The sequence below is a fragment of the Marmota monax genome, unplaced genomic scaffold (genome assembly GCF_021218885.2).
Source record: "Marmota monax isolate L192 unplaced genomic scaffold, Marmota_monax_Labrador192_F-V1.1 WCK01_AAM20220418_F8-fsc00217, whole genome shotgun sequence".
NCBI lineage: Eukaryota > Metazoa > Chordata > Mammalia > Rodentia > Sciuridae > Marmota > Marmota monax.
This window is the reverse complement of record NW_026692031.1, coordinates 626,438-654,219: the sequence shown is the minus strand read 5'-3', so window position 1 is coordinate 654,219 and position 27,782 is coordinate 626,438. Positions and strand designations below refer to the sequence as shown.

The window sequence follows — 27,782 nt, the reverse complement described above, 5'->3', positions numbered from 1 at the left end:
CAAGAAATAAAGTAGTTCTACATACTCCTGAGCACCTACTATGGGACAAATATTTAGTGGGCAATGTATGTTAACAATCTCATCTAATCTTCACAACAGCCTTAATAGAGTTGGTATCGTTTTTTCCTATTTCACACATGAGATAGTTGAGGCACAGAAAATTTCCCAAGAACACTCACTATGCATTGCCTATTTAAAAAAAAAAAAAATGCCTTGGAACCACTTTCAAGTGGCAAAAACCCTCCAGGTATTATAGCACTGTGCTCTCACCAAGCCTTTTAAGTTAGCATCACCCGATCTCCTTGACTATACCAGAAGCTTCTTAAAGTCAGCAATGACTTACTCGTTTTCACTTCTGCTTTACAGATTATAGGTGCTCCATAAACATGTCAAAATTAAAGGACTGGTCCTGTCTAACCTGGGCAATATAATATTCACAATCCCTTTAGTTCTTCCCAACACTGCAAATTAAAGGAAGGAATTTTATCAGTGTTTCTTCATGTTTTCCCTCCTCCATAGCCTCCCTCCCTCTGTAATATATGGCGAATGTGTCTTTCATCTCTTGACATAGGTGCTGCAAGAGGAAGATTAATATCATCCAGATAATGTGCCCCCAGAGCTTAACAAGTCAAAATGTGCTCAAAATTGCTTAACTGGAGCAGTCCAAAAACTAACTTTCTAAGACAATATGGACACGAGGGAAAACGGCTTCAAATTTAAGACTATTCAGAATAAAAGGCATTCAAACTGCAGCTTCTCCAACTCTTACCACTGATACCTGAGTTGACCGAATGCCATTACACAGCAAAAACAAAAACCTGGAATCAAAGATCAAATACCCAGCGTGTCGACCTCGGCTCGTGCAGAGCCCGGGGCCCCAGCTGCATCTCGGTCTCCGCGCAGAAAGGACACCGTTCAGGTGAGTGGCACTCAGCCCTGGGGGTGCACAATGACACGGCCACGCTGGACCGAGAGTGCCCTGGGCCGAGAGCCCGCGGGCCTTCGGTGCGTCGGGAGACGGAGGGGTCGCGGTCCGCCCCCGCGTCCCGCTCACCTCGGTCCTCCTCCTCCAGGTGCCGCACCCGCAGCTCGTCCTCCGTCTTCGCCTCAGAGCTGTATCCCCTCCTCTGGGCAGGACCCCCGGCCCAGACCGCCGGACCCTCCCGCCGACCCGCCCACGAGCCGGACAGCCTCCACCCTGGGCCGAGCCATGCGCGGCAAGCAGCCACCAGGCGGGCACGGCCGGCCTGCAGGGCACGCCAAGCCCCGGGGGCCGCAACCGCCATGTTGTCTGTTTACGGCGTGGGTCTGCGGCTGCCGCTCCGCCCCACACAGCGCCAGTGCGTCTGCGCACGCACTCGGCGTTCTGCCCTGAGGCCGGGCCCCGCCCACGCCGCCCGCGCTCGCGGCCGGCCCACCCCAGCAGCCTCTCGCTAGGCCCCGCCCCCTCCGCCGCCTCGCTCCGCCCAGGCCCCGCCCCTCGTTCCCTCCCCCAACCCCGCTCCGTAACTGAGCTCGCCAGGTACGACTAGCACGCACCACCTTCATTCCCTCACTGCAGGGAATGAGAAGGGTTATTAGCACAGGAGAAAGTAGTTTTCTGAAATCATGGGCTAGTTAAGGGAAGCATATTCTGAACCATCATTTTCCTACCTCCCTGCACTCCTTGGCCTGTGCCGTGGAATCTTTGCCTTAAGTAAGCTGCGCAAGTGAATTCAAGTGTTCTGCCTCCTTAGAGTTGGCTGGAAGGTGTGGCAGGTCATTGCAGTGTGGGGTACTGCTTTACTCCTCTGGTTCGGAGCTGTCGGTTAAACGTGCTTGATAAACCTACGGGTTGTTTTATTACATGGTGCATGGCCAGGAGGTGAGAACAGCAAGAAGCCCACCATCTCCTGCAAGTAGAATGACCCTTCTGGAGACATGGGTCCATAGAAGAGTTCAACCTCTCAACGAAAGGTGTTTGGCCAAACCATCAGCTGAGGTGGAATTCAGAACAACTCTTCTAGAAACTCCAGATAGCAATTTTGTGTAGGTTCTCATCAAAGCACCTTTTCTGAGAATTTTCTGCTGCCTAACTTTTATCAGAGCTCAACCTGGAAAGTCTATATTTAGGAAAACTATTTTTTAAATGTGCTGCTGTTGAGTATATTCCTATTGCCACACAAATTCTGCTCTTATACATTATGTTTTTTAGTCCTGAACGCAAGTTCCTTCAGTGTTACACCTGCTCAGGTGTTATCGAAAGTAGAAGGTAAAAGCCAGTTGAATTAATTTGCTACCTCTTCTGTAGGAATGACATTGAGAGCACCTTTCACTGTGCCTTTTGTAAAGTGACACATGGGAAATTTCTCTTGCCAGTTAAAATAAGGAAAAACTTGGCTTCCTTTGTATCTTTCCTCTTCTCAATATTCACTTTGCTAGGTGTTGAGATTTTTATTGTTATAGTTTCTCTCTAATTTGGTTTTGAGGTCTTTCTCGTGAGCTGGACTGAAAATCTGGAGGACTCAGGCTAGCCAGCAGATAGAGAGACAGAGAGGAGAGGAGAGGGGACCAGTAGGACTAAAGCCTTTACCAGGTCCAAATCATTATTCAAGCAGTTTCCAATTAGAATTTCAATTGACCAGTATAGCAAACAGATGCTAGGGCCACCCTGTGACTGCATGGTGGTCACTGTGGCATGTCTGCATAGTCGATGTGGGTTATGGGAGTTAGGGGAGAGGTAAGGAGACTAAGTGTAGCTACACCGTAGGGAACTGGTCACCAGGAAGGTATAAGGCAAATATCTGGATCTACCACACTGAGAAACTGGAAGATGGAGAACTGGAGACTGAGCCCCGATTCTGGTATGAGAGAGTTAAACATTAAAAATGGCTGACAAACAACAAATTTTAAGAATTTTTAGAATTTACTGTGCTAGAAAACTAAAATATATATATTCACATTTTATATGAGGTCTCTTTGTTGCCCAGGCTGGCCTTGAACTTGAAATCCTCCTGCCTCAGTCTCCCAAGTAACTGAGTTTATAGGCATTCACCACAACACCCAGGAGAAACTCAAATTTTATTTACAACTCAATTGCAATTATTGCAATTATTTCATTACTTGTATTGGTCTCTAATTGTTTTGATATTTTTATGTTGGTTCTTCAATAGATTGTGAATTTTTAAAAAGGAGTTAAACAGAGGACTTGGCACAATGCTATTTAAAATAATATAACCTCAGATGTGACTGATTAGGACAAATACAGAAAAATAATCATAAATTGATTGGATTATATAAGAAAAATAGGAAAGACTACCAGTGTTTCAGTGGGCTGTCTTCCCTATCATTTGTGATTTTTTTTCCTTATTTAGAACAGTCATATCATTATCCCAGGTCTGTAACAAAAATTGATTCTATTTTATCTTATTTTATTGGTACTAGGAATCAAGCAACCCCTGAGCCTTGCACATGCTAGGCACATGCTCTGTCACTGAGCTATGCCCACCCCCAGCCCCCAAAAAATTCTTCTTCAAATTAATGCAAGTAACTAACATAACCATGACCATCACAGCCTGTCAAGAATAACAATGGAGAACTATCAAAGGCAGAAATTTAACATATTCCAGATCAAACCAGACCCATAATTACTTAATTTTTGAGACATTAATAAGGTATATTTAAATATTTCAAGCTTCCATTTCTTCATCTACAGAACAGCTAGTTTAATATCTACTTCAACTTATGAATTCTTTAACTTCAATTTATTCATTATATAATAATGACTATGCCTATTTTATTTGCTTAATAAGTGTGTAGTGCACTCGACACCAGGAAATGAAAACAGAAGAGGTAATATTAGCTACCATTTACCAACTTCCTTTTTCAGTCTATTCAGTCTGTCTTAGAAAGAAAACTTTGAAGTTGGCATTATTATCCCGATTTTTATAGATAAGGAAACTTAAGATAAGTTCCTTACCAAAGCCCACAGCTTGGAAGCCAAGGAGCTGGAATTTAAATCCCAATATATGTGACCCCCAAAGCCCTTGATTTTAATCATTGTTTTGCACAGCTTTTGATAAATGTTAAGGCATTCAATATAATCTAATTCCCTCTGGTTCCTTTCCACTCTTTAGTAAAAGACTGTAGAGTAGGAGGCACAAATGTGAGTATCCATTTGGAAAAGAAAGCTAGGGCTGGGTGTTTGAAACAGCAAGAATGGAAAGGCTGAGGTCTTTGGAGTATCACACCTGATAATCTACTGAACTAAATTCAGATTTTTACCATCTCCTTATAAGATTGAGATCTCTGCCTCCATCCGTCTCTTGGTTAACAGATCTGTCACATGTCTGATGTGTGTCGGCACTGAGCTCCAGGAGTACAGCCTGGCCCACAGAGCACTCATCACTAAGCAGTTCTGCTGCCAAGGAGAGCATGGATGTCACCTGTAAGTGAAACCATTACCAGGGAACTGCCAACCACAACTGCAGAGACACACACAGCTGAACTAAATAGAATGGGAGCAATAAAGCAGAACTATGAACTTTTTGAAAATGAGAGCATACTCTGAAACTATTTTGTCCGAACAATAAAAGAAGTGATATATTAGTTAGCACAAAGATGGGCAGCTGTATTAAAGATACCCATGAATGCAATTGTTCAAACAAGGAACTGTTAAAAGTCCAGGAATAGTCTTAGACATGGGATTTGTTAGGTCGGTGGCAGCCCGGCTGGAAAAGAACATCAATCAGATGCCGGCGGAAACGTCTGTCAATCAGCCAGATCTCCTGATTAACGCCTGTCAATCAGCAGGACCCCCTGGCCAATCCTGGAGTTCAGCCAACTCCCCTGACCAACTCCAAGGGGGCAAGGGACCCTAGAGACACCTTTTCCTGTCCCGAGCCCTTCCCTTCCTGCTGTAAGCCCCATAAAGGTCCAGTCTGGTCGGGCTTCCACGCGGTTTCTCCTCAGACCCTTCCCCTGTCCCCTCTGTGGGTCTGATCGAGTTCCGCCCGGGAGTGATATCTCAATAAAGCCTGTTCAGGGGCCCTTTTAAATCTGCCTCCTTTGGTTGCTGCCTGCTCAGCCTGATCTGACAGGATTTACATCTCTGCGTCTAAGGTGACACTCCCTGTCACCATCAAGATGGGAAAAAGATGAGCTAAGTACCATAACTCCCCTTATCCACAGCTTCACTTCTCATGGTGAACTGAAGCTTAAAATATTAAAAGAAAAAATTCAGAAATAAAGAATTCATAAGTTTTAGATTACAAGCTGTTCTAAGCAGCTTGATGAAATCTTGTGTCATCCTATCCCATCCTTCCAGGACATGAATCATCCTTTTCCCCAGTGTATCCATGATGCATATGCTACCCTTCCATTAGCTACTTAGTAGCCATCTCAGTTATCAGATTAACTGACACCATATAGCAGTGCTTGTATTCAAGTAACCCTTATTTTCTTAGTAATGCCCCAAATTGCAAGAGTATTGATGTTGACAATTCAGATATGCCAAGGAGAAACTGTAAAATGCTTGCTTTAACTGCCATTACAAGTCATTACAAGAAGGAGAAATTTACAATAAGATATTTTAAGAAAGAAAGATCACATTTACTTAACTTTTCTTACAGTATATTGTAATTGTCCTATTTTATACTATTGTTTATCTCTTACTGTGCCTAACCACACACATAGAGAGAGTCTGGTAGAGTCCATAATTTCAGGCATCCGCTGGAATCTCAGAATATATCTTCTGTGGATAAAGGAAGACTATTATATGTTCTATCAAGGGAAAGACTTAGAAAATGGCATATGTCCCTTCCTCTCACATTCTACTGACCACACAAGCAGCAAGGTGGGGCTAAAAAAATGTGCCCTATCACTGGGCCACACACCCAGCTACAAGTTGATTAGTATGTACAAAGAAGATTACAGATATGTGAGAACACAATCTACCATGGAGTTTGTCTTTTTTATTTTTACTTTTAAATAAAACTTTCATGAGTCCTAAGATAAAGTTTTATAGTTCCAACGTATGATAGGTTTCACAAGAAATAGCAGGAACTACATACAAACTGAAAGCTCTCTTTTCACATGAGCTATCTGGAAGTTATTGCTAAGCAAATCTTCAGAATGGGAGGATAATATGAAATATGAGTCTATGGATTGTTTACATTTGACTATTGCAACCATATTAAACCTGAATAGTTCTATGGGATTTTGTCATCTACATGTACTACATTATAGAACTATGAGAAACAGTTTCAAAGGTCTGTATCCACATAGCTAATCATCAAAAAATGACAGAAAAACCTACATAAGGTTGTGTTCAAGGTGACATAGTTGCCATCTCATGTTCTGTAAATCTCTTTGAGTTTTAAATAGACACTTTAAAGTTCTATAATTTAAAGACACAAAGAAAACACAGAACATTTCAAGAAGAATGCAAAATTGTACTCATACTTCAGTCCCAAAATGAAAATTAAAACAGCACCATCTTTATTTCTTTGGGTATCTTTTTAATGTTGTTGTTATTTCTAAATTTTCCCTAAGGTCCTGTTACTAGGATATGTTTTTATAACACAACTCTGAACTGTATTTACCCAAAACAATTCTGATCCTGTTATGGTTTAGGTTATAAGGTGTCCTCCAAAAGCTCGTGTATCAGACAATGCAAGACTTTTAAAGGATGAAATAATTGATTAGTTTATGAGAGTTGTAAACTATTCAGTGGATTAATACTCTAGGAATTAACCAGGTGATAACAATAGGCAGATAGGGTATGTCTGGAAGAGATACATCATGGGGGGCATGCCTTTGAGGTTTATATTTTGTCCCTGATAAGCAGAGCTCTCTCTCTGCTTTATGGTTGCTGTGTCCTGGGCCACTTTCTTCCACCATTCTCTCCCACCATGATGTTCTGCCTCATCTCAGGTCCAGAACAATGAAGTTGGCCATCTATGGACTGAAACCTCTCAAACTGTGAACCCCAAATAAACTTTTCCTCCTATATGTTGTTCTTGTCAGGTCTTTTGGTCACACTGACAAAAATACTGACTAAAACAGAAATTGGTACCAAAAACTGGAATAATTACTGTGATTTACCTGAACATATGTTCAGAAGCCTTTGGAGCTATTGTAGAGGGAGGAATTTTGAAAAGTTTAGAGATGCAAGATGGAAAAGTTTTAGAATATTTTAGGAGCTTGATAGTGAATACTATAGGGAATTCAAAAAAAAAACAGATTACTGATAGGACTATGGACAATAAAGACAGGGCTCATGAGGTTTCAGAAGAAGAGGAGGACTCTATTGGAAATTGGACTAGAGGCCATTCATGTTACATTCTGGCAAAATAAATAAATAAAAATTGTCTATATTTTGCATGTCTTGAGACTTTGAGACTAAATTTAAAGGTAATGGACTAATTAATTAACTAATTAATTAACTAATTAATCTGGTGGAGGAACTTTCAAGGAAGCACAGCCTTTAAGTGGTGACATGGATATTGCTGGAAGCTTTTAGCCAAGTTTAATGTGATACTCAGAATCAGAAAGCAAAGCAAAAAACTTAGGTATATTGGGAAGAGGATAATCATGAATAAAAGACACTCCTCTCCCCGTATAACAAGAAATTCCAAGGGAATTTCCAGTTTCCAGTTACCAAATATAAATTTCTTACTGTACCATAATATTACAAACCTTATGATGGGCTTCTTCTCCAGAACCTCTTTTTTCACCTAATCTGAATTCATACAGTCTCTGATTTAGGATGATTCACATTGTAATTTTTTGACATGACAATGGTGTGAAAGCAATTCACATTCAGGAGAAATTGAAATCATAGAAGGTCTTTTATTAATGATTTTTATTTTGAAACTGACCTTTCAAGAACATGCGCAGACATACAAAGAGAAATACACAACCTTTCTTGTCATCCAACTAAAAAGCACCATTTCTCATCTTCCTTTCTATAAAATTCCCCTGTTACCAACTGATAAGGAAATAGATTTGAGTTTCTAGGTCCTGGGATCCTTGACTGTCAGCAGTGCGAAAAAAAAAAAGCTCTTCTTAATGAAAGATGCAATATTGGGCAGCTGCAAAGAAATGATATGAAGGAGACCCCAGGATGCTTGTGGAGCTCTCTCAGAGAGGAGGGATGGGAATCTTCTGTGTTTCCAGGAAGGAGTTCTTCATGAATAACAGCTGATGGATTTCCTGATGTGATTAAGACATACTCAGGGACACTATACCCCTACTTACCTGTAAGGCAGGCCCAAGATGGCAATAGTTAGCTTCCCTTGCTGAGGCTTCCAGTGGGCTATGTTTTAATATTAGCTAAGGTCACAGACACTGTGATTCAGTGTATGTGCTCAAGGTCATAAACATTTTCTTGTGAGTATGCACTCATTATCATAAACATTTTCTTGTGAGTATGCTCAAGGTCATAAACATTTTCTTGTGAGTATGCACTCATAATGCCTTAACCTGTTGGCACTGTCCCTTCTTTGTCTGGCCTGCACATAAAAAAAGAACTATGAAAAGACCCAGAAGGCTGAAGATTGAAGACCACAGGGCAGCTACCACCTCCAAATAAAGCATGTGTACCATCCTCCCCCCGCCCCTTAAAAAAAAAGAAAAAGCTTTTTCTTTTTCTTTTGGCAAAACTCTACTGTTCTTTGAGCATCAGGGAGCAAGTCCTGACTAGATAACAAAATCATACATGGAATTTGAATTTGGATCTTTTCCTATGCTAGCAATATGCAGCAATACCCACTCTTACGATATTGGGCAACAACAGCAGTAGTGTTGATGTGCAGTTCCCAGTCAGTCACACCATTGTGAAGGTGAACAACTGGGATTCTGCAATATAATGTTGCTAGGCTAGGATATTCAGCATGTTAGATGCATTAAATGCATTTTTAATTTACAGTGGGCTCATGGGGACATGGTTCATCACAAGTGAAAGGTCTGCTTACTTTTGCAATAATATAATATTCTCTCCTGGTTGGAGCACCTCTGGGATGAGATGTGCCCATAAAATTCTAAGATTCAGGGACCCACTTGTTATTCTTTACCCCTCTTAGGTTGTAAGGTACATAGTGTCTCACTTAGAGTCCCTGCTCTGTCAGGGGATAGCCAGAAGTCTATAGTTTAGCCCTCTCCTGTTATGGTCCTGAGGTTCATTGTTCCCAGCCCCTTAAGCACTTGTTCAGTAGGTGGTAATTCTGTTCTATAACTCCACTCTTGTGCAGTAAAGGGGACTAGAGAGGGTGTATTTGTTCATTCAAGCTGCCATAACAAGTATCCCAAACTAGGCAGCTTATAGAACAGACTTTGTTTCCTTGTAGTTATGGAGGCTGCAAGTCCTAGATCAAAGTTCTCAGAGTTGGTCTCTTCTGAGTTTTATCTTCTTGGTTTGCAGAAGGCCACCTTCTCACTGTGTCCTCGCCTGACTTTTCCTCTGTGCATGCATGTCCTTGGTCCCTTTATAAGGACACAGTCCTACCACAGTGAGGCTCCACCCCTAAGACCTCATCGAACCTTCTTCTTAATTACTTCTTATCCGAATACAGGGGGTTAGGATTTCAACACATGAATTTGGGAGAGATATAACTCATTCTTTAACAAAGGAATTCTTCCTCAGTTTCTTGTAAACGGCTCTGCTGACCTGTACCCTGTATCCTGAACTACCCTGGATCTGAAGCTGTGTCCAGGGCAACAATAGTGCCAACAGCCTATACCTGTCTCGTGCCCACAAGCACCCTGTCTCACAGACAAGGAAAGCAAGGTCACATCACTAGTAAGCCGCAGAACCATAGAACCATGTCAAATCCATCTAGTTATAACATCTAGCTATTCTCATTAAAGTCTTTGTCATCACTAAATGTGATACCCTAACAGTGGAGGCACTGATGGTATGATGCTTCTTTCTGTTCAAAAACTATAGCCATTGGCTAAGTCACTGATCCTTAGTAGCCTGGCAAACAGAGGACAGAGCAATTGATTTGTCCCTTTGATTTGTGACTGTCTAGAAGTCAAAAATCTCCCTCCCCACAAGAAAACAGCAAAATGAATTCTACTTCAAGACTTTGCAGTGTTGTTCTTTTTATACTGTTGTATCAGGGCCATGATTGTCTCTTTGCATGGTTTTCCATTTATATCACAGACAGAAAAATCACTTGAGTGTTAATGGTGAGACTTTGCTGAGAGGCAGCCAGACGGTGGTGTTTGGTGGTCACTGTGCCTCCAGCTTGGTTCCTATATTTACGGGGCCACCCACCCAGCTCTCAGATGTCAAACCTCCATCCAGTCTGTTATAGACAGATTGCTTGTGATCAGATAATTTTCTCGATCACGTTTGTTCTTTGCATTTAACTAATAATACTGAATGCAAGAGCACTGTTAGAAGTGATGAAGCTAACAGAGGTTTGCAGTGATAAAGACATACCAGGACACCTATGTTTTACTTTGTTCACCTGTTGCCCTCATGGGATTATGTTTTCAAAAGAAAGTATCTGTATGACTTACTGTATAAATTTAAAAACAATTAACTATAATGTAGGGATAAGAAAGTTCACCTTTCAGGGTTATAAAGAATAAATAACACATAAATATAGTGCAATATAGAATGATGGATTTTAATATAATAGAACAGGAAATACAACAGTCTGTGATCTAGTTTCAGATTACACAGAGCAGATAACCTTTAAGAAGTTACCACCTGTCAAATTTTAGTGTAATATGAAAAAGCAATATCCACAATTATCTGTAAAGGTCATTAAATTAAATATTCCTATCTTTCCAACTGTATGAGGCCAGATTATCTTTATAGCTCAAACCAAAATGTTGCAGCAAATTGAATCTAGAGGCAACTATAAGAACCTTGTTGTCCTATTGAGTAAGGCATTAAAAAAAAACCCTATAAACTCTGCAGGGCTTCTAATTGTTTTGTTTCATAAAATATAATTATTTTCATGAAAATATTTTATTTAGGTTAATGTATGATGGTTTTATTATTGTTGTTCTTATTAAATAAATTTATAAACATTTAATATTTTACCAATTTCATTTTAATAAGGTAAGTATTTATATACATAATCTACATAACAAAAAATTAACAGAGATTCTCAATAATTTTTAAGAATGTAAAAGGTCCTTAGACCAAAAAGTTTGAGAATTGCTTTCATTTGCGATTGGTCACATTTTCCTGTTTCTTCATAGGTGTAATAATCTTGGACTGTACTCTGGACATTATGATAGTCGTTATCCTAGACTCGATTGTGTTCTCCTGAGCAGTGTGACATTTTTGTTCTAGCAGACACATACCTGAACACAAATGCTGCCTCTCTTGCAGAGGGGAGTCACTGAAGTCTCTTGCGAGTTCTTTTAACCTTAGCTGCATTACCTGGAATCTTCCATGAATGTGCATAAAACAGGGGTCAGCTAGAGATTTGGACAGCATTCACAATCATTTGGGACACCTGTTCTGTGACTTTCTCCTTTCTGAGATTCCTTACCCCCCCCCCTTGTTCTCTGATTGTTATACTCTCCCCAGAATTGTTCTCCTTTGGATCCTCAAGGGGTCTGCAGTTTTCTGAGGTGTAGCCACTCTACAGAGTAGAAACCACAGCTTGCCTAAAGGCTAAAGGTCATGAAAGCTGGACTCTCCCAGGATCCAAATCTTCCAAGTGCCAGTTCCTATTCTGATCTTTCCAGTAACATTGGAGAGTTGTATGTATATTTTTAAAAATTATGTTTTTTAATATTTCGCCTGTAACTGTCATCTGCAGGAGGACTGGTTCAATATAAGCTACCCTGCCATTTCCAAAAAATGGAACCCAAATAAGAGGCAAATATAACTCAGTTGCACTTCTAAGAAGAACTTTTCTTCTTATGTTCGATATCATGGTATCTAGAACATTTTGGCAAGCGACTTGGAAGTCAAGTTAGGTGGGCTAGAAGACTTTTTTCATTCTTTTTGTGCATTATTTGCCATTTATATTTTTAAACCATATTTCATAACTTTTAAAACAAGAAGAAATGAAATTCAAAGACACACTCAGAAACTAAGGTCATTTTTACACGACAATGATCAAGAATGTGGCCTCTCTGTTCAGGCCATGCAAATGTCAGAATCGATGACACACTCCTATTACATACCTTGTCCATTTAATCTCCTATCACATAGGTTGTCCATCTGGACAACGGGGAAAACGAATCATTAGGTTTGTATAGTTGTGTCTCAATCCATTCAGGTTGCTATAACAAAATCCCCCAGGCTCAGAGGTTTGTAAACAAAAGAAATTTATTTCTCATAGTTTTGGAGGTTGAAAGTCTAAGATCAGATTTAGTGTCTGGTAGCAATAGGCAACCCACAGAAGTGTGGGCCTTGGTCCTACCCAACTGCTGTGCTGGTCTTGTTGGGTTGTAGGCTCAGGGTGTGACACAGCTTGGCGACATTGGTGGCCACAGGGGTGACATAGGATCCTGGAGCTAATCCATTCACAGTGAATCTGTCTAGAGCCAGGAGAATCGCTCAGTGTCTGACCACAGGCCAGCAACGCAGACATCTGGGCACAGGGGACACAGAAGGAGAAGTACTATGTGATCTCATTCATATAGAATATAAAAAAGCTGATCTCATAGATTTGAGAATGAAATGGTGGTTATAATAGGCCACGGAAGTAGAAGAGGGATGGAAAGACAGGAAAAGGTTGATCAATGGGTACCAAGTTACCGTTAGATAGAACAAGAAGTTCTGGTGTGCTGTTGAAAGAGTAGGGTGACTGTAGGAAATAATATTATACTGTACATTTCAAAAAGCTAAGAAAAAACATTTGAAAGTTTTCAAAGAGATGATAAATGTTTGAGGAGCTAGATAGGTTTAACCTGGTTTCAACATTACACAGTGTACATGTTAAAATATTATGTGATACCCCATGCATAGGTACAATTTTTATATTTTTACAGATCAGTAAAAACAGCTGGGCACGATGGTGCACACCTATAATCCCAGGAGGCTGAGGTAGGAGGATGGCAAGTTCAAAGCCAGCCTCAGCAATTTAGTGAGACCCTAAGCAATTAGCAAGACCCTGTCTAAATAAAATACAAAAAGGGCTGGGGATATGGTTCAGTGGTTAAGTAACCCAGGGTTCAATCCCTGGTACAAAAAAAAAAAATCTAAAGAAAAATAGATAAATAAAATTTTAAATTTAAATAAAAGATTTGGTGTCTGGTGAGGGCCACAACCTGATTTCTAGATGGTATTCTTTGCTGCAACCTCTCATGGCAGAAGGAGCAAGGGAGATCTCTGGGGCTTCTTTTATATGGACATTAAAGGGAGGGGGTGTGCACTTTCACAGTCTAATCCCCTACCAAAGGCCCCACTTCCAAATAGCATCATGCTGTTCACTGGATTCTGACATGTATATTATTGGGAGACAAATATTCAGACCACAGCAAAGTATTTGAGGTTTAGATGAGATGATGTGAACTATTAGATAAAGTACAGCATATTTTAAGCATTCAGTAAGTATTAGCTGTTATTATTTTTAAGATACAATAACAAGGCTGGTGATATGGCTCAATGGTAGAGAATTTTCTGGCATGTATATGGCCCTAGGGTCAATCCCCAGCACCATAAATAATAAAAATTTTTTAAAAGATTTTAAATACAACAACTAGCATGAAGCAATAATTTCCAATACAATATCCACTGGGGTAGGAAAAAATATTAGAACTTTTGTTTGGATATTTTACCTTTCCCCATAACTTTTATTTGTCCTTATGTATATATGTGCATTTGAAAATACATGCTTAACATCTCTTTTTTGTTGATGGAATAATATGTGATTTTAAGAAATTGGAGATTATCAGGGATTTATTAAAGAACCACGAACCTATTTTTATAGTATTTCATTCTCAAAATAAAGTCCCTTGTATGCAAACCACAAGATATTTTCAAGTCATGAATTAATTATTTAAGGTTTGCCAGCTTACAGTGTAGCATATCAATATTTCCATTTTAAACTAAGACCTAAAAAGTCAGCATGATGCATTTATTCCCCAACCCTAGGGCTTCCTGAAAGTCCCTTTGCGGGATCACCCGATCAGGAGCAGGGTTTTGCCTAGGATGTTTGATTTATTTTAAGCAACTGAATTTTTAAATGATTCAGGAAATGAGTCAGTCCAACCTTATTTTCATCAGAAACACGACCATAGATGTGTCCAGTAGAAACACCCCACATATGTCATTGCATCTGAAGTCACTTGATAATTGTCCATCTCCAGATGGAAAACCTAGTTAAGTTCAACTGGGGCTTGGGAAGCACAGCAGACCAGCTCTCACTTTTCAGTCCCTGTTCAGCAGCAGCAAGTTGGAGAACCCGTGGAGTTCCTAAACATTTGTCCTGGGTCACATTTTTTAGTAGATACTGCTCAGAAGCTGATGCAGAGAACCCATGCTGTTGAGCCTCTTTAATTATTTTTTTTCCCCTGAGAAAAAAGATAGCACACAGTTGAGGTTCAAAAGAAAAGAGAAGCTGTTTCAAAATGTTGTTGAAGTAACGAGTAACAAATGAATCACCTTGATGTGGGCCTTTAATCGTAGGCGTGTAATCCCAGTGGCTCAGGAGGCTGAGGCAGGAGGATTGCAAGTTCAAAGCCAGCCTCAGCAAAAGTGAGGTGCTAAGCAATTCAGTGAGACCCTGTCTCTAAATAAAAATACAAAATAGGGCTGGGTATGTGGCTTAGCGGTTGAGTGCCCCTGAGTTCAATCCCTAGTACCATCCCCCCATCAAAAAAAGGGCTTGGGATGTGGCTCTGTGGTAAAGCACCCCTGGTTCAATCCCTGGTACTAAAAAAGAAAAAGAGAAAACCCAAGGATATCATCTCATTAGTCCATTTCTGTTGCTAATTACACAACACCACACAGAATGGGTAAGTTTTATATATATATATATATATATATATATATATATATATATATATATATATATATATATATAAAGCTTTTTTTGATTCATAGTTCTGATCCAAGTTCAGAGCCTCATGTGGTGAGGGTGTTCTTGCTGGCATTATATAGCAAAAGACTGGGAGGGTGTGTATATGTGGCTCTCTTCTGGTCTCTGTCTCTCTTGAAAAGCTACCAGGAGAGGCTAGGTGGTAGCTCAGTGGTGGAGCCCTTGCCTAGCATGTGTGAGGTCCTGGGTTCAATCCCCAGCACTGAAGAAAAAAAATGGCAAAAATAAGGCCACCAAGATTCAAATATAAGACTCCACACTAATGACTTTAAACCTTATGGGTTCCCTAAAACGCTCCTCTAAACAACATAATCACATCAAGTGCTCATCCTGTTAATTTCTATCCAAACACAGCAATCATACATATCAAGTGAATTCTTTCTTAACCAGTAGAGATGCCTCCTTCAGGTATTAGAAAGATTGGGATGTAGAGGCCAAGGGAGAGAAAACCACAAGCTGGAAACCTTCGTGGTTTCCCATCTGTTCATCTGGTTGAACAAAGGAAAACAAGGTCTATGACTTTCTGTGAAGTCAGTTAAAATTAGCACCAAAATCCCCCCAAACTATACTTAATGTTAGAAGTTTGTCAAGACTTGGCATTTGGCTTTTATTAGAATTGTAGAGCAGGTAATATTCATTTGTGACTGTTGTATTACTTCTGGAAGATTAAATATGTACATCATTATTTCTTTAGTTATGTTTTTTAAATACCTCATTTTTCAAGGTTCCATGAGTTAAATGACAATATTTAAAGTTTAAAAGACTACTCTGAGTAAACTAAGAACCACCATTTCAAGGAGGCAAGCACAGGCAAACTCCATTTTTAGATATTTTTCGAGGGGTAGGGATGTAGCTCAGTGGTATAGCACCTGCCTAGCATGCATGAGACATGGTTTAATTCCTAGAACCTCACAATAAATAAATGAATAAGATTTTTTTTCAATTAAAACATTATTTTAGTTTTTATAGTTTAAATATCACAATTCTATGATTTGTATATTCTCACAAAAGTAACAGTGGTAGTTTAATAAATCTTTTTTCATAATAAGAAAGTTTGGCTATAGTAAAGCTAGAACTAATACTCTAAGCATTGTGTAGCAATGCAGTATATAGAGCACGCGTACCCAGTACAAATGGGCCTCAATTCAGGACCACCACGCAGATCAAAGCACTGCTTTGTCACTCGAAATAACAAACAGAGAGATCTTCCAAAGATTAATACGTTTATTCTGGAATAGCATTGCAATGGTAATGCACACATGCATGTCAAGTAAACTTTGCGTGTATTCAAAGTGGTTGAGGCCAGGGAGGTTTTTAAAGGCAAAAGCAGGAGGATTGCAGATGTTCTTTTAATGCAATAATCTTTGGCCACAGAATCAGTTACAAGGGTGTTCATGAATCAATAACAAGGGTGGTCCGTCTGAGGTTGAACAGGTAGTTGCTGAACAGAGGTCCTTGCAGAAGTATTTATGTGTCAGTTTGGGTGACCTTGGTGCAAGCTTGTAGTTTTTGCGTAATTTTTTTTGCAATATTTCCTGTTATCGGGCAACTTGCAAATGACATCCTTTCTCTACATAACCTTTCTCTGAATCTGTTTTGTCGGGGTTTGGCACCAGCAATTGCATCATGAATCTGACAATTTTTACAATTTGTATCATTAGTATTAAGAAAAATTCTCTAGCTGGGTGAGGTGGCACATGCCTGTAATCCTAGTGGGTTGGGAGGCTGAGTCAGGAGGATCACAAGCTGATGCCAGCCTCAGCAACTTAGTGAGGCTCTAAGCAATGTAGTGAGACCCTGTTTCAAAAGAAAAAATAAAAAGGGCTGTGGATGTGACTCAGTGGTTAAGTGCCCCTGGTACCAAATACTACTACTAATAATAGTAATAATAATTCTGTTTTGGAACCATCATATGACACAAAATGTTTTGGCAAATGATGGGCCTCATACACAAGGGTGGCCTCATAAGATTATATTTCCTAGTGACATTGTAGCCATCTAGTTTGTATGAATACACTCTATGATGTTCACACCATGACAATATTGGCTTATGATTAATTTTTCAGAATGTGTGGCTCTTGTTGAGCCAGTCATGACTGTACTGGGCAAGTTTACAATACTGATGGAATAATTCATACACTATGCCAGTGATTCTCAGCCCTAGATGAACACTCAAATTACCTGGGACATTTCAAAAGAAAAAGTAATAGACGTACGTAACAAGGTCTCACGATGCCTGGCAGAAACTCAGATGCACCAGCATTGTTACTACATGAGACAATTATGAAGGTCCTTGCAAAAGAAATGAGAAGGTAATGAAATAAATTCCTGCTCTTCGAGAGGTTTCCATCCTTGGGTATACATGGGAATCCTGTGGTTGGATAGAATTTTCAGAAATACGGGTGCCTGACCTCAGGGATTCTAACTGAATGTCTGTAGGTTATAGCTGGGACACTGACATTTTTTAAAAGTGCCCCAGTCTTTCTCATGTACATCCGAAGTTGAGAACTATTCCCTGAAAGTGTTCTTAGGAGGGGCAGACTTTCCAGGCTTTGTGGATTATTTTTAGGTACAGTACATTCAGGCATTCGAAAAGTCACTGTTGGTTTGCCTGCATTGATCTAAGCTGTGTTTTCTGTTTGAAAGTACCTAAAAAGATCATTCGAAATTTTACTGTTGGAAGAGGCTTTTTGCTGCTTAATGCAATCACACAGGAAATGACTTTTGTCTTATAAGACACCACTTCTGATCCTTTTTCCTGTCACAGTACCCACAGAAATTGATGGTATTGTGCAAGATGCTTGAGGTCACTTGATTGGCAGAAGTGGCTAAGCTAATAGTTCCCATGGCTCCAAGAACCAAAGGCATCACTGTCTCAGAAAAATAGTATGGAAGGCTGATTGAGAACCTGTTTTGAACAACTAGGGCTCTTTCAGCCCAGAAATGCATAAAACTGCTATTCTGTATTATCCTTCTCTGAATTACAGAGCAAGAACAGCAGTCCAAAACCTCATTTATTATCAGTAGCTAGGATAATAAAACACAAACTGCATCCCAATAATAACATTTTTTATCTTTATTTTCTTAATTAAATGGACAAGCTGCTTCTTTTAAATCACTATTAGGACACAATCCCCCATCCTTTTCCTTCCAACTTGCGCCCTGCAGAAGGGATCTTACAAAAGGATGGCAAGAAGAAGGGCCATTCTGTGATCTCCCAGGCAGTGACCCAAGAATACACCACCAACATTCACAAGCACATGCACGGAGTGGACCTTGAGAAGTGCACCCCTTTGGGCATTCAGCAAGACCCGGATATTTGCCACTAAGGAGATGTACAATGGTACTGTGCTCAACAAAGCTGTCTAGACCAAAGGAATGAGAGACGTTCCATACCACATCCATGTGTGGTTGCCCAGAAAAGCAAATCAGGATGAAAATTCACCGAACAAGCTCAATGCTTTGGTTACAGATGTACCTGTTACCACTTTAAAAAATCTGCAGACAGCTAACCTGGATGAGAATGAACTGGTAACTGTCAAAGGTGTAGAACCAAATGTACACACAAAATCACTAGTCGGTTCCATCTCCCTCACTGGAGCCCATTTCACTGTAGGAAATATAAGGAAACAGAAAAGACAGCAGAGCATTCATTATTGGTTTACATATTATGTCATTAAATGATAAGTCTATTTATGAAGTTTTCCTCCCCGTGGACCAGGGGACAAAGGTGACAGCAAAAAAGAGCATCTAAGACTCCTTATCTTTCAACTTCGTGCCAAAAGGTCTGATTAATAGTTCTTATACAATGAAACAGGAAAGCAGGTTAAGAGTTTAAAAAAATTCTGTGTTGCAGTGGTTCTTATAGGGAATATTTTAATTTCTTTCTAGTAGAAATACACATATTAGGCCGATAAACTGAGCATTCATTAAGCATCATTTCATTTAATGTACATTTTGAATTTTATGAACTATTACAGATGGATCGAGTACAAAGTATAGTCGTGTCAAGTTTTGGGTCTCATTCTAGTTTAGAAATCCTGTTTGTCCTGGATTAAACAGATAGATGTGTATTTTTCTCTTGCTTCCTCTGTATCTCCTGAAAGAAGGTTGAAATTGAATGGAAAGAGAAACCACAAGATTCGGGCTTACAACCCGTCCTGGTACATTGACTGGTGTTGGACCACTGCCCGAGTCCTGGGTGACAGGATTAAAATTAAATAAAACAAAACAAACAAACAAACAACAACAAAAAACAGCCTTTTTTCTACACCATAGAAGACCTGTGTTCTCTTCTTTTTCTATTCTTTTCCTATCAAGTCAGGTCTAAAGTTCAAAAACTCTATGTTCATAGAAATGCTATGCAGTTGTTTTTAAAAAAAAGAGTGAAGATCTCTTTGGGGTGATCTACAAGATACATAGTTGGGTGATAAAAGCCAAGCAAACATGGGAATACATGGTGTGTTATATGTTATGTAAGAAAGAAGGGGAAATAAGAAGTCATATATATGTATGCTCATGTTTGCAAAGATGACCCCCTCAAAATGTGGGAATGATATACCAGAAAACACTGAGGGCGTTACCTATAAGTAGCAGGCGGGTGGGGACAGATGAGGTGGAAGGGATACTGAAGACAGTGACACTATTTCTCCTTCGTTGTTCTGACTTTCAGAAGCATATGCCTGTGTTCCACATCATCAAAAAATAGTATTAACATATGAGAATGAGAAAGAAGGGGAAAATATCTGAAACTGAAACTAACTGTATTCCAAAGGAATATTATAATAAGACCAAAAGTGGAAATAAAAAACTTATCAATAAATTATGAATATATATAGTCCTTAGATAGAATGTCCTGTGCTCTTGCAAAGATGGCAGGAGAAACTTCTGGAATATTGGCAAAGAAAAAGAAGCCAAAGATTTTAAAGTCACAGACTTATGTCCTATTGGTAAGGTTTAAGGGGATACCATAGCTAAATCTGAGATAATTTGAGCACCAAAATGGTTAAGGATGGAATGAATTAAACCATTGGGAATAAATGGGAATCCAAGAATCTATACTGGTGATAGATGATAAGTAGATGATAGATACATATGGATGGATATTTGGATGGATGGAAGGGAAAAGCTCCTGTTTATGGAATGCTGAGGGCCAAGTGATAAATTTGAAGGGAATTGGGCAAATCACCACATTACAGCAGCCAAACACTCTGGAGTCCACCAGGAAGACCGATGGATGATAAATCATTTGGGGGTCTGTTATGGTGAGGAGCAAATCCTAGGGTTCCACCACAGATTTCTCACTGTACTGTAAGACAGAAAATAATTGTATAATGGATAAATCAGACCCTAGATTGACTGGACGATCAAAATTAGCATCACCAGTGAGTGACAGCACATGCCACCAAATGTGGACCTGAAAAGGACATATCTGCACAGTGTCAATATGACTTGACTCTAATCATGGGAGGCATCAAACAAACCCCACAAAAAGAATATCCTAAAAAATACCAAAAATGGTAGTCTTTAAAAGTATCCATCTTATAAAAACTCAAAGGCTGCGAAACTATTCCCGACTAGGTTTGTTAAATTATAGCGAATGACTGAAATTATTGTGATGACTAAAATCCACAATACATTTTTGTGATGCAATGTTTCAAACATACAGAAAATTACACAGCATAAGCTGGGCACAATGGTGCATGCTTTTAATCCCAGCAGCTCAGGAGGCTGAGGCAGGAGGATTCCAAGTTCAAATCCAGCCTCAGCAACTTAGTGAGACCCTCAGTAACTTAGTGAGACCCTGTCTCAAAATTTAAAAAATAAAATAAAATAAAAAGGGCTGGGGATGTAGCTTATTGGTAAAGCGTTTCTGGGTGGATTTAATCCTCAGTACCAAAAAAATAAAAAAATAAAGAAAGAAAGAAAAGAAAATTACACAGAATAATATAATGGCATCCTAGTATCCATAACTCAGTCTTTTCAAAACCTAATATTTTGCTTCAGGTAACAATATTTTAGGGTATAAAATATAATGAAGGCTATCAAAATTCCTTAGAAAACCATTCTGCCTTCTCTTCCTCGCTTTCTAGAAAAAATTGCTTTTTAAAATTTTGTGGGTTTTGTGGGTTACACTAAGTCTTTGCAAATTGTGTGTGTGTGTGTGTGTGTGTGTGTGTTTTCCATAGCTCACTTTGATTTTGAAACATATCTTTTTTGATACCTACAGCACTGGCTTACTCTTTTAATTATTTGTATTCAATTAAGTTAATTATTTGTATTTAATTATTTGTATTTAATTGAATGAACATTCTCCATTGATAGGCATTTGGGTTGTTTTAATTTTTTTCACTATTATAAGCAATAGTACAGAGAACATTCTGTTATCTATTTTCTTGCACACACTTAGCAAAAAATTTCCAATATTGCCCAAAATATGAAATGGGCCAAAAGGTATGTAAAGATACAGCTTCACAAGAGGTTGAAAGATTATCTTCCAGAGCAGTTGTATGAGTTTACACCTCAATGAATGAGTTTCCAAAGATATTGGAAACAAGGTTTTCTACCAATCTGATGAACACAAAACCGTTGCTCACTATGGTTTTAATTTGCATTTCTCAGGCTGTTCACGAGATTATTTTTTTTCTTTTTAGATTTTTAAAAAATCTTAATCAGATATATTTGACAACAGAATGCATTACAATTTATATCACACATATAGAGCACAATTTTTCATATCTTTCGTTATACACAAAGTAGAGTCACACCCTTTGTGTCTTTGTACAAGCACTTAGGGTAATGATGACCATTGCATTCCACCGTCTTTCCTACCCCGTTCCCCCTCTCTTCCACTCCCTCCCCTTTTCCCCTTTGCTCTAGTTAGAGTTCATTTAAGCCTCCCATCCCTGCCCCCCGACCCCCCCCTACAGCATATTATGGCTCATCGTCCTTAAATCAGAAAAATCATTCAGAATCTGATTTGGGGGGGTTGGCTAATTTCACTTATCATTATATTCTCCAGCTTCATCCATTTACCTGCAAATGCCATGATTTTATTCTCTTTTAATGCTGAGTAATATTCCATTGTGTATATATACCACATTTTCTTTGTCCATTCATCTACTGAAGGGCATCTAAGTTGGTTCCACAGTTTAGCTATTGTGAATTGTGATGCTATAAACATTGCTGTGGTTGTCTCCCCAACAGTATGCTGTTTTTAAGTCCTTTGGGTAATAGACCGAGAATGAGATAGCCGGGTCAAATGGTGGTTCCATTCCTACTTTTCCAGGGAATCTCCATACTGCTTTCCAGATTGGCTGCACCAATTTTCAGTCCCACCAGCAATGTATGAGTGTGCCTTTTCCCCCACATCCTCGCCAGCATGGTATTGGCACCAAAATAGACTTGTAGACCAATGGTATAGAATAGAGGACACAGAGACTAATCCACATAATCACAGTTATTTTATATTTGAAGAAGGCACCAAAAGCATGCATCGGAGAAAAGACAGCCTCTTCAACAAATGGTACTGGGAAAATTGGAAATCCATATGCCATAAAATGAAATTAAGCCTCTATCTCTCACCATGCACAAAACTCAACTCAAAGTGAATCAAGGACCTAGGAATTAAACCATAGACACTGCGTCTATTAGAAGAAAAAGTAGGCCCTAATCTTCAACACGTGGGATTAGGCCCCAACTTCCTTAATGAGACTCGTCTATAGCACAAGAGTTAATATCAAGAATCAATAAATGGGGTGGATTCAAACTAAAAAACTTCTTCTCAGCAAAAGAAACAATCAGTGAGGTGAATGGAGAGCCTAGAGAATGGGAGCAAATCTTTACCCTAAGCACATCAGAGAGAGTCTAATCTCTAGAATATATAAAAAACTCAAAAATCTTAACACCAAGAAAACAAATAGCCCAATCAATAAATGGGCCAAGGAATTGAGCACACACTTCTCATGAGACTGTTTTTATAAGTAGTTATGTAATATTTCAATTTTTTTCTGCAAGTTTTCTATTTATATCCTTTGTCCCATTACTTCTAGGTGAGATGTCATCCTATTTTCGTTGGTGTTAAAGTTTGGATGTGGATTATCCCCCAAGGCTCGTGTATTAAGGGCTTGGTCCCCAGTACAACAATGTTCAGAGGTGGGACTTTGGAAAGTGGTTTGATCATGAGGACTCTAACCTCATCAGTGGATTAACAGCTGAGTGGATTATTGGGAGGTGATGGAAACTGCAGGACGTGGAACCTAGTTGAAGGGAGTAGGTCTTTGGAGGCATGTCCTTGGGTACTGTATTGTGTCCCCGGCACCTTCCTCTCTCTTCTTTCCAATTACCAGGAGGTGAGCAGCCAAACTTCAGGACTTGCTCCCTACCATGATTCTCTGCCTCATCAAAGGCCAACAATCAGTGGATTCAAGCAACCATAGACTGAAATCTCTGAATCTGTGAGCCAAAAGAAGTTTTTTCCTCCCTTAAGTTGTTTTCCTCAGTCATTTTGCCATAGCAATGGAAAGCTGACTAACACAATTGGTTTGTAGGATTTCTTTATGTACTTTGATTGTATGCATTTTGGATATCTTTTCTCACTCTTTAACCTGTATTTTCATGTTCTCTCTGTTATCTTGGTTCAGCAGGATTTTTATATTAATGATATCAGGTGTACAGTTTTTTTATGATTGGGTGTGTCCTTTCTGTATATTTCCTCATCTGAGGGTCTTAAAACATATTTTCCTAAATTTTTCTAATATATTAAGCTTTTTCATTTTCACATTTATGTCTAATCTATCAAGAATTATTTGAGGATGATGTGACATAATAATCTAATTTTATTTTTTGCCATAATGAATTTCTAGTTGACATAGCCTCATGAATTTGGGTTACACAGTCTACTTCAAAGGCATTGTCTCTTTCTAGAAAGAAAGAGTTCTGGAAATCCTGAATTTTTCTCATGAGGAAAATCTGTTGGTATCTGGTATCATTTTTCATTGAAAACATATTTGATCACTTCTAAAACACTCAATTTCTGATTTTATTATTTTAAGAAAAAACCCAGTTTGTGAATAGCAAGACTAAATAGTTTTGATTGGTCAATGATATTAACCCAAATAGTGGAGGCTGGAATCTTCCACTTGGATGTGTTAAATAACTGTGATCATCCAAGGAGAAAGAACTATGATCTACAAAGATATCCACAGATGTCCAGAGTCTTTGATTTTATCCATATAGTGTATACAATAGTTGCACCAAATGACAAGAGTTTTTGTCTAGTGCTAAGCGTTCATTCACTGATCATTGACTCTTGAGGGCCCTGAGGCTTTGCAAACCCATCTTGTTATTTTCTGTGAGACAATTTGTTCTTGTTCAATTGGTAGGTATACTCTCTGAGTTATTTATCTATTACCTCCTGTTATACAGCTGCAGATGTTTTCCTTTCGATGAGATTACAGTCAGAAATTTTTCTTTCAAATTTTGTAATGTTTCGGTTAAAATTCTTCACCCTATTTCCATCAGCTTTCCAGCTTGTAGTCTTGTCAAATTTCAGACCAAAGTGTTATGCCACTTGGTATTACTTAGGAATCACTGCATGAAATTACTGCCAGTTTTGTCTCTCTGCAAAACTTACAACTCAGCAAACTTGATGCACTCTCCCACTCTTGGTTGATTGATAGGGAAGGAGTTGGGACCTTCCATGCATTAGCCTGGGAATATAGGTGGGTCATAAACAGGCCCTGGGTGCTGTGTTTCTGAGCCTGAAACAGAGAGGGCTTAAATCCCCAGTTGCTTCCTCTGAAACATCCTTCCCTGAAGGATCCTTTCCCCTCCAAGCTTTTTTAGGAGAAGGCAAGTGTGCTTGGCCACACTGTGATATCACTCTTCATTTTATAGGAGGAGAAAAGTTGAGTTCCCCTAAGACTGGTCAAGGGTAATCTAGCCCATTGCACTTGTAGTGGTCAGTATTTCTGCCTAGTTTCTAGTTTACTGTTGATTCAGTTTGTTGTAATGACCAACATACATTGTGAGCACAGGTGTGTGTTACTGCGCGCGCCCGTGCGTGTGTGTGTGTGTGTGTGTGTGTGTGTGCAAACTGGAGTATTAGATTCAGGCTGTCCAAAGGCCTACCTGTGGATGCCAGATAAACATGAGCAAGCCTGGTGATCCAACACAAGGGTTCCAGCTAAAGGGACGGGGACAGGAGCACAGAGAGAAGAGCTCTCGGGGGTCTTCAGAGGCAAGCTGTGGTGACAGTCCTCACCCAAGATAATAGATTTTGTGGTGACCCCGTGGAGAGATCACCCCGTAGAGATGTTCCCAGGGGTTAAAAGACAGAGCAGAATCTCTGTTTCTCTGAGTTCCTCATCCACTGATTGAACTGCCCATGGATTGGCGATGTTTGGAAAAAATATATCTCTATGGAACACGCAAAGACTTTTTTGCCCCTAGGCCTTGTTTTCTAAATAGCGCAGTATAACGACTATTTACATAGCATCCACATTGTATTAGGCATTGCAAGTAATTTAGAGGTTTAAAGCGTACAGAAGAGTGTATTTTTTGCCATAATGAATGTCTAGTTGACAAGACAATTCAGACATTTAGCCTCCGAATTTGGGTTACACAGTCTACTTCAAAGGCATTGTCTCTTTCTAGAACGAAAGAGTTCTGGAAATCCTAAATTTTTCTCTTGAGGAAAATCTGTAGATTATACACCAATACTGTGCCACTTTATATAAGAGACTTGAACATCTGCAGATTTGGGGATCCACAAAACCAATCCCCTGTAGATATAAGAGAAAGGTGAATAGTCCCAACCCTCTAATGTGCCAGTGACCTTTGTGTGGTCTTCTTGTCAGAGAAGAGCCATTATTTTTGTTTGTTTCCTTTATAACATCTGGTCTTAAACCCCTTGTGATCATGAAGCCTAAGCATTTGATTGCTATTTTGGATGTATGGATTTTTTTCCTTGCCATTCTATCCTTACTCTTGCACATATGAAAGAAGGGACAAAGTGTTAATCCTTGTTTTTATTTTTTTTTGCTTGTTTGTAAAGCTGGGGATGGAACCCAAGGCCTTGTGTATGCTAAGCACACAAACTCCATAGCTGAACTACCTTCCCGGCCTGCTTTTGTTTTTATGATGCATTCATTCCCCAAAGATCCCAAGAGAGAAAAAAGTCACACAGGGTCAGGAGACAACCTGGGAGAAGAATCAAACCCTGACAGCCCTAGGAGACGGTGGTGAGGTGCTGGGAACGGGAACTCACACAGTGCAAAGGGGGCCAGGCCCTTTGGAAAAGGGCCTGAGAGTTTCTTCTAGAGTTAAGCACACTTACCATACGACCCAGCAGTCCCACTCCTGGGTTTTGACCTCCATCAGTCAGCTTTGTATCACTGTAACTCAAATACTTGACAAGAGCAACTTGGAGGAGGAAAAGTTTGTTTTGGATCATGATTTTGGAGGTTCAGTCCTCAGTCGACCAACTCCATTGCTCTGGGCCTGAGATGAGGTAGAATATCCTGACAGATGGGCATGGTGGAGGACAGCAGCTCACCTCATGATAGACAGGTAGCAGTGACGGGGGGGAGCCATAGAGAAAAGAAGCCCTTCCAGGAAACACCCCACTCATCTCCCCCTTTCAGCCACGCCCCACCTGCCTACAGTTACTCCCATTCAAATTATTCACCCATCAACTGGATTAAGGAACTGATTAGGTTAAAGCTCTCATAAGTTGATCATTCCACCTCTGAAAATTCCTGCATTAACACAGGAGCTTTAGGAGGACACCTCGTTTCCAAACCACGACAGTCCCCTAGAGAAATGAAAAGTTGTTTTCACACAGAACCTTGCATAGGCTTTACTTGTACAAACCCTAAACTGGAAACAACCCAAATGTCCTTCAGTGAGTGAATGGATAAAATGACTGTGATCTGGCTCTGCTATGAAATTCTACTCTGCAATAGAAAGAACCAAGCTATTGAAACCCACAACCACTCAGATCTTCTCAAAGCCATTATGTTGGGTGAAAGAAGCCTGGCTCAAAATATCATGTGATTCCACCTCTAAGACACACTTGGAAAGTCAAAACTAGGGTGATAGAGGGGTTCTGAGCAGATTCGTGTTCTATTCACTCTGTCCATCCATTATGTTTCTTAGGACTTGATTAAATTCTTTTCTCATGTGCTTTAGATCTGAAACAATATAAGTTCTTCAATTTTGTGACTTGAGTGACAGGGTGTTATAGTTTGGACCTAGAGTAGCCCTCAAAGGCTCATGGGTTGAAGGTTTGGTCCCCACTGCAGCAAAATTCAGAGGTGGGATTTGGGGAAGCTATTGGATCCCAAAGGCTCTGAGCTCCTCCCTGGTTGAATCCACTGACAGATTTAGGAGGAGGGACCTGTTTCAAGGGAGTGGATCCCTGGGGTCATATCCTTGGGGACTTTGTCTTGTCCCTGGCCCCTTCCATTCTGATTCCTGGCCACTATGAGGTGAGCGTTTGCTCTGCCACGCCTTCCCCATCATGATGTGGTGCCTTACCACAAGCCCAGAAATAATGGGGCCAGCTTACCTTGGAATGAAACATTTGAAACTACGAGCCTAAATAAATCTTTCCTCCTTTAAGTTGATTTTCTCAGGTATTTCGTCACAGTGACAAAAAAGTTGACTAACACATCAGAGTAGTATTCTCACACTTTGAGAAGTTTTACTGGTCAACCTTAATATATTCTTCTTTATATTCTCCAGGCAGAGATGCAAGGAGACAAAGATTCCCCAGGGTGA

The 27,782-nt window shown here is 39.7% G+C and overlaps 1 protein-coding gene and 1 pseudogene across 4 annotated transcripts in view; one reads left to right on the top strand and one right to left on the bottom strand.

The window, feature by feature from the left end:
- Positions 1–1,331, bottom strand: part of Auh (AU RNA binding methylglutaconyl-CoA hydratase) — a 155,749-nt gene extending 154,418 nt beyond the window's left edge. The window contains exon 1 of one of the 4 annotated variants that reach the window (XR_006853791.2): positions 1,055–1,327. Coding sequence is in view for 3 of the 4 variants with exons in the window: in XM_058582704.1 (XP_058438687.1) it covers positions 1,055–1,286 (232 nt within the window). In the remaining variant the exon portion in view is untranslated. Of the gene's footprint in view, positions 1–1,054 lie in introns of all 4 variants that reach the window. The other 3 variants (XM_058582704.1, XM_058582701.1, XM_046453933.2) reach the window with 3 other exon arrangements.
- On the top strand, positions 1,285–27,782 carry LOC124099117 (large ribosomal subunit protein eL31-like; annotated as a pseudogene).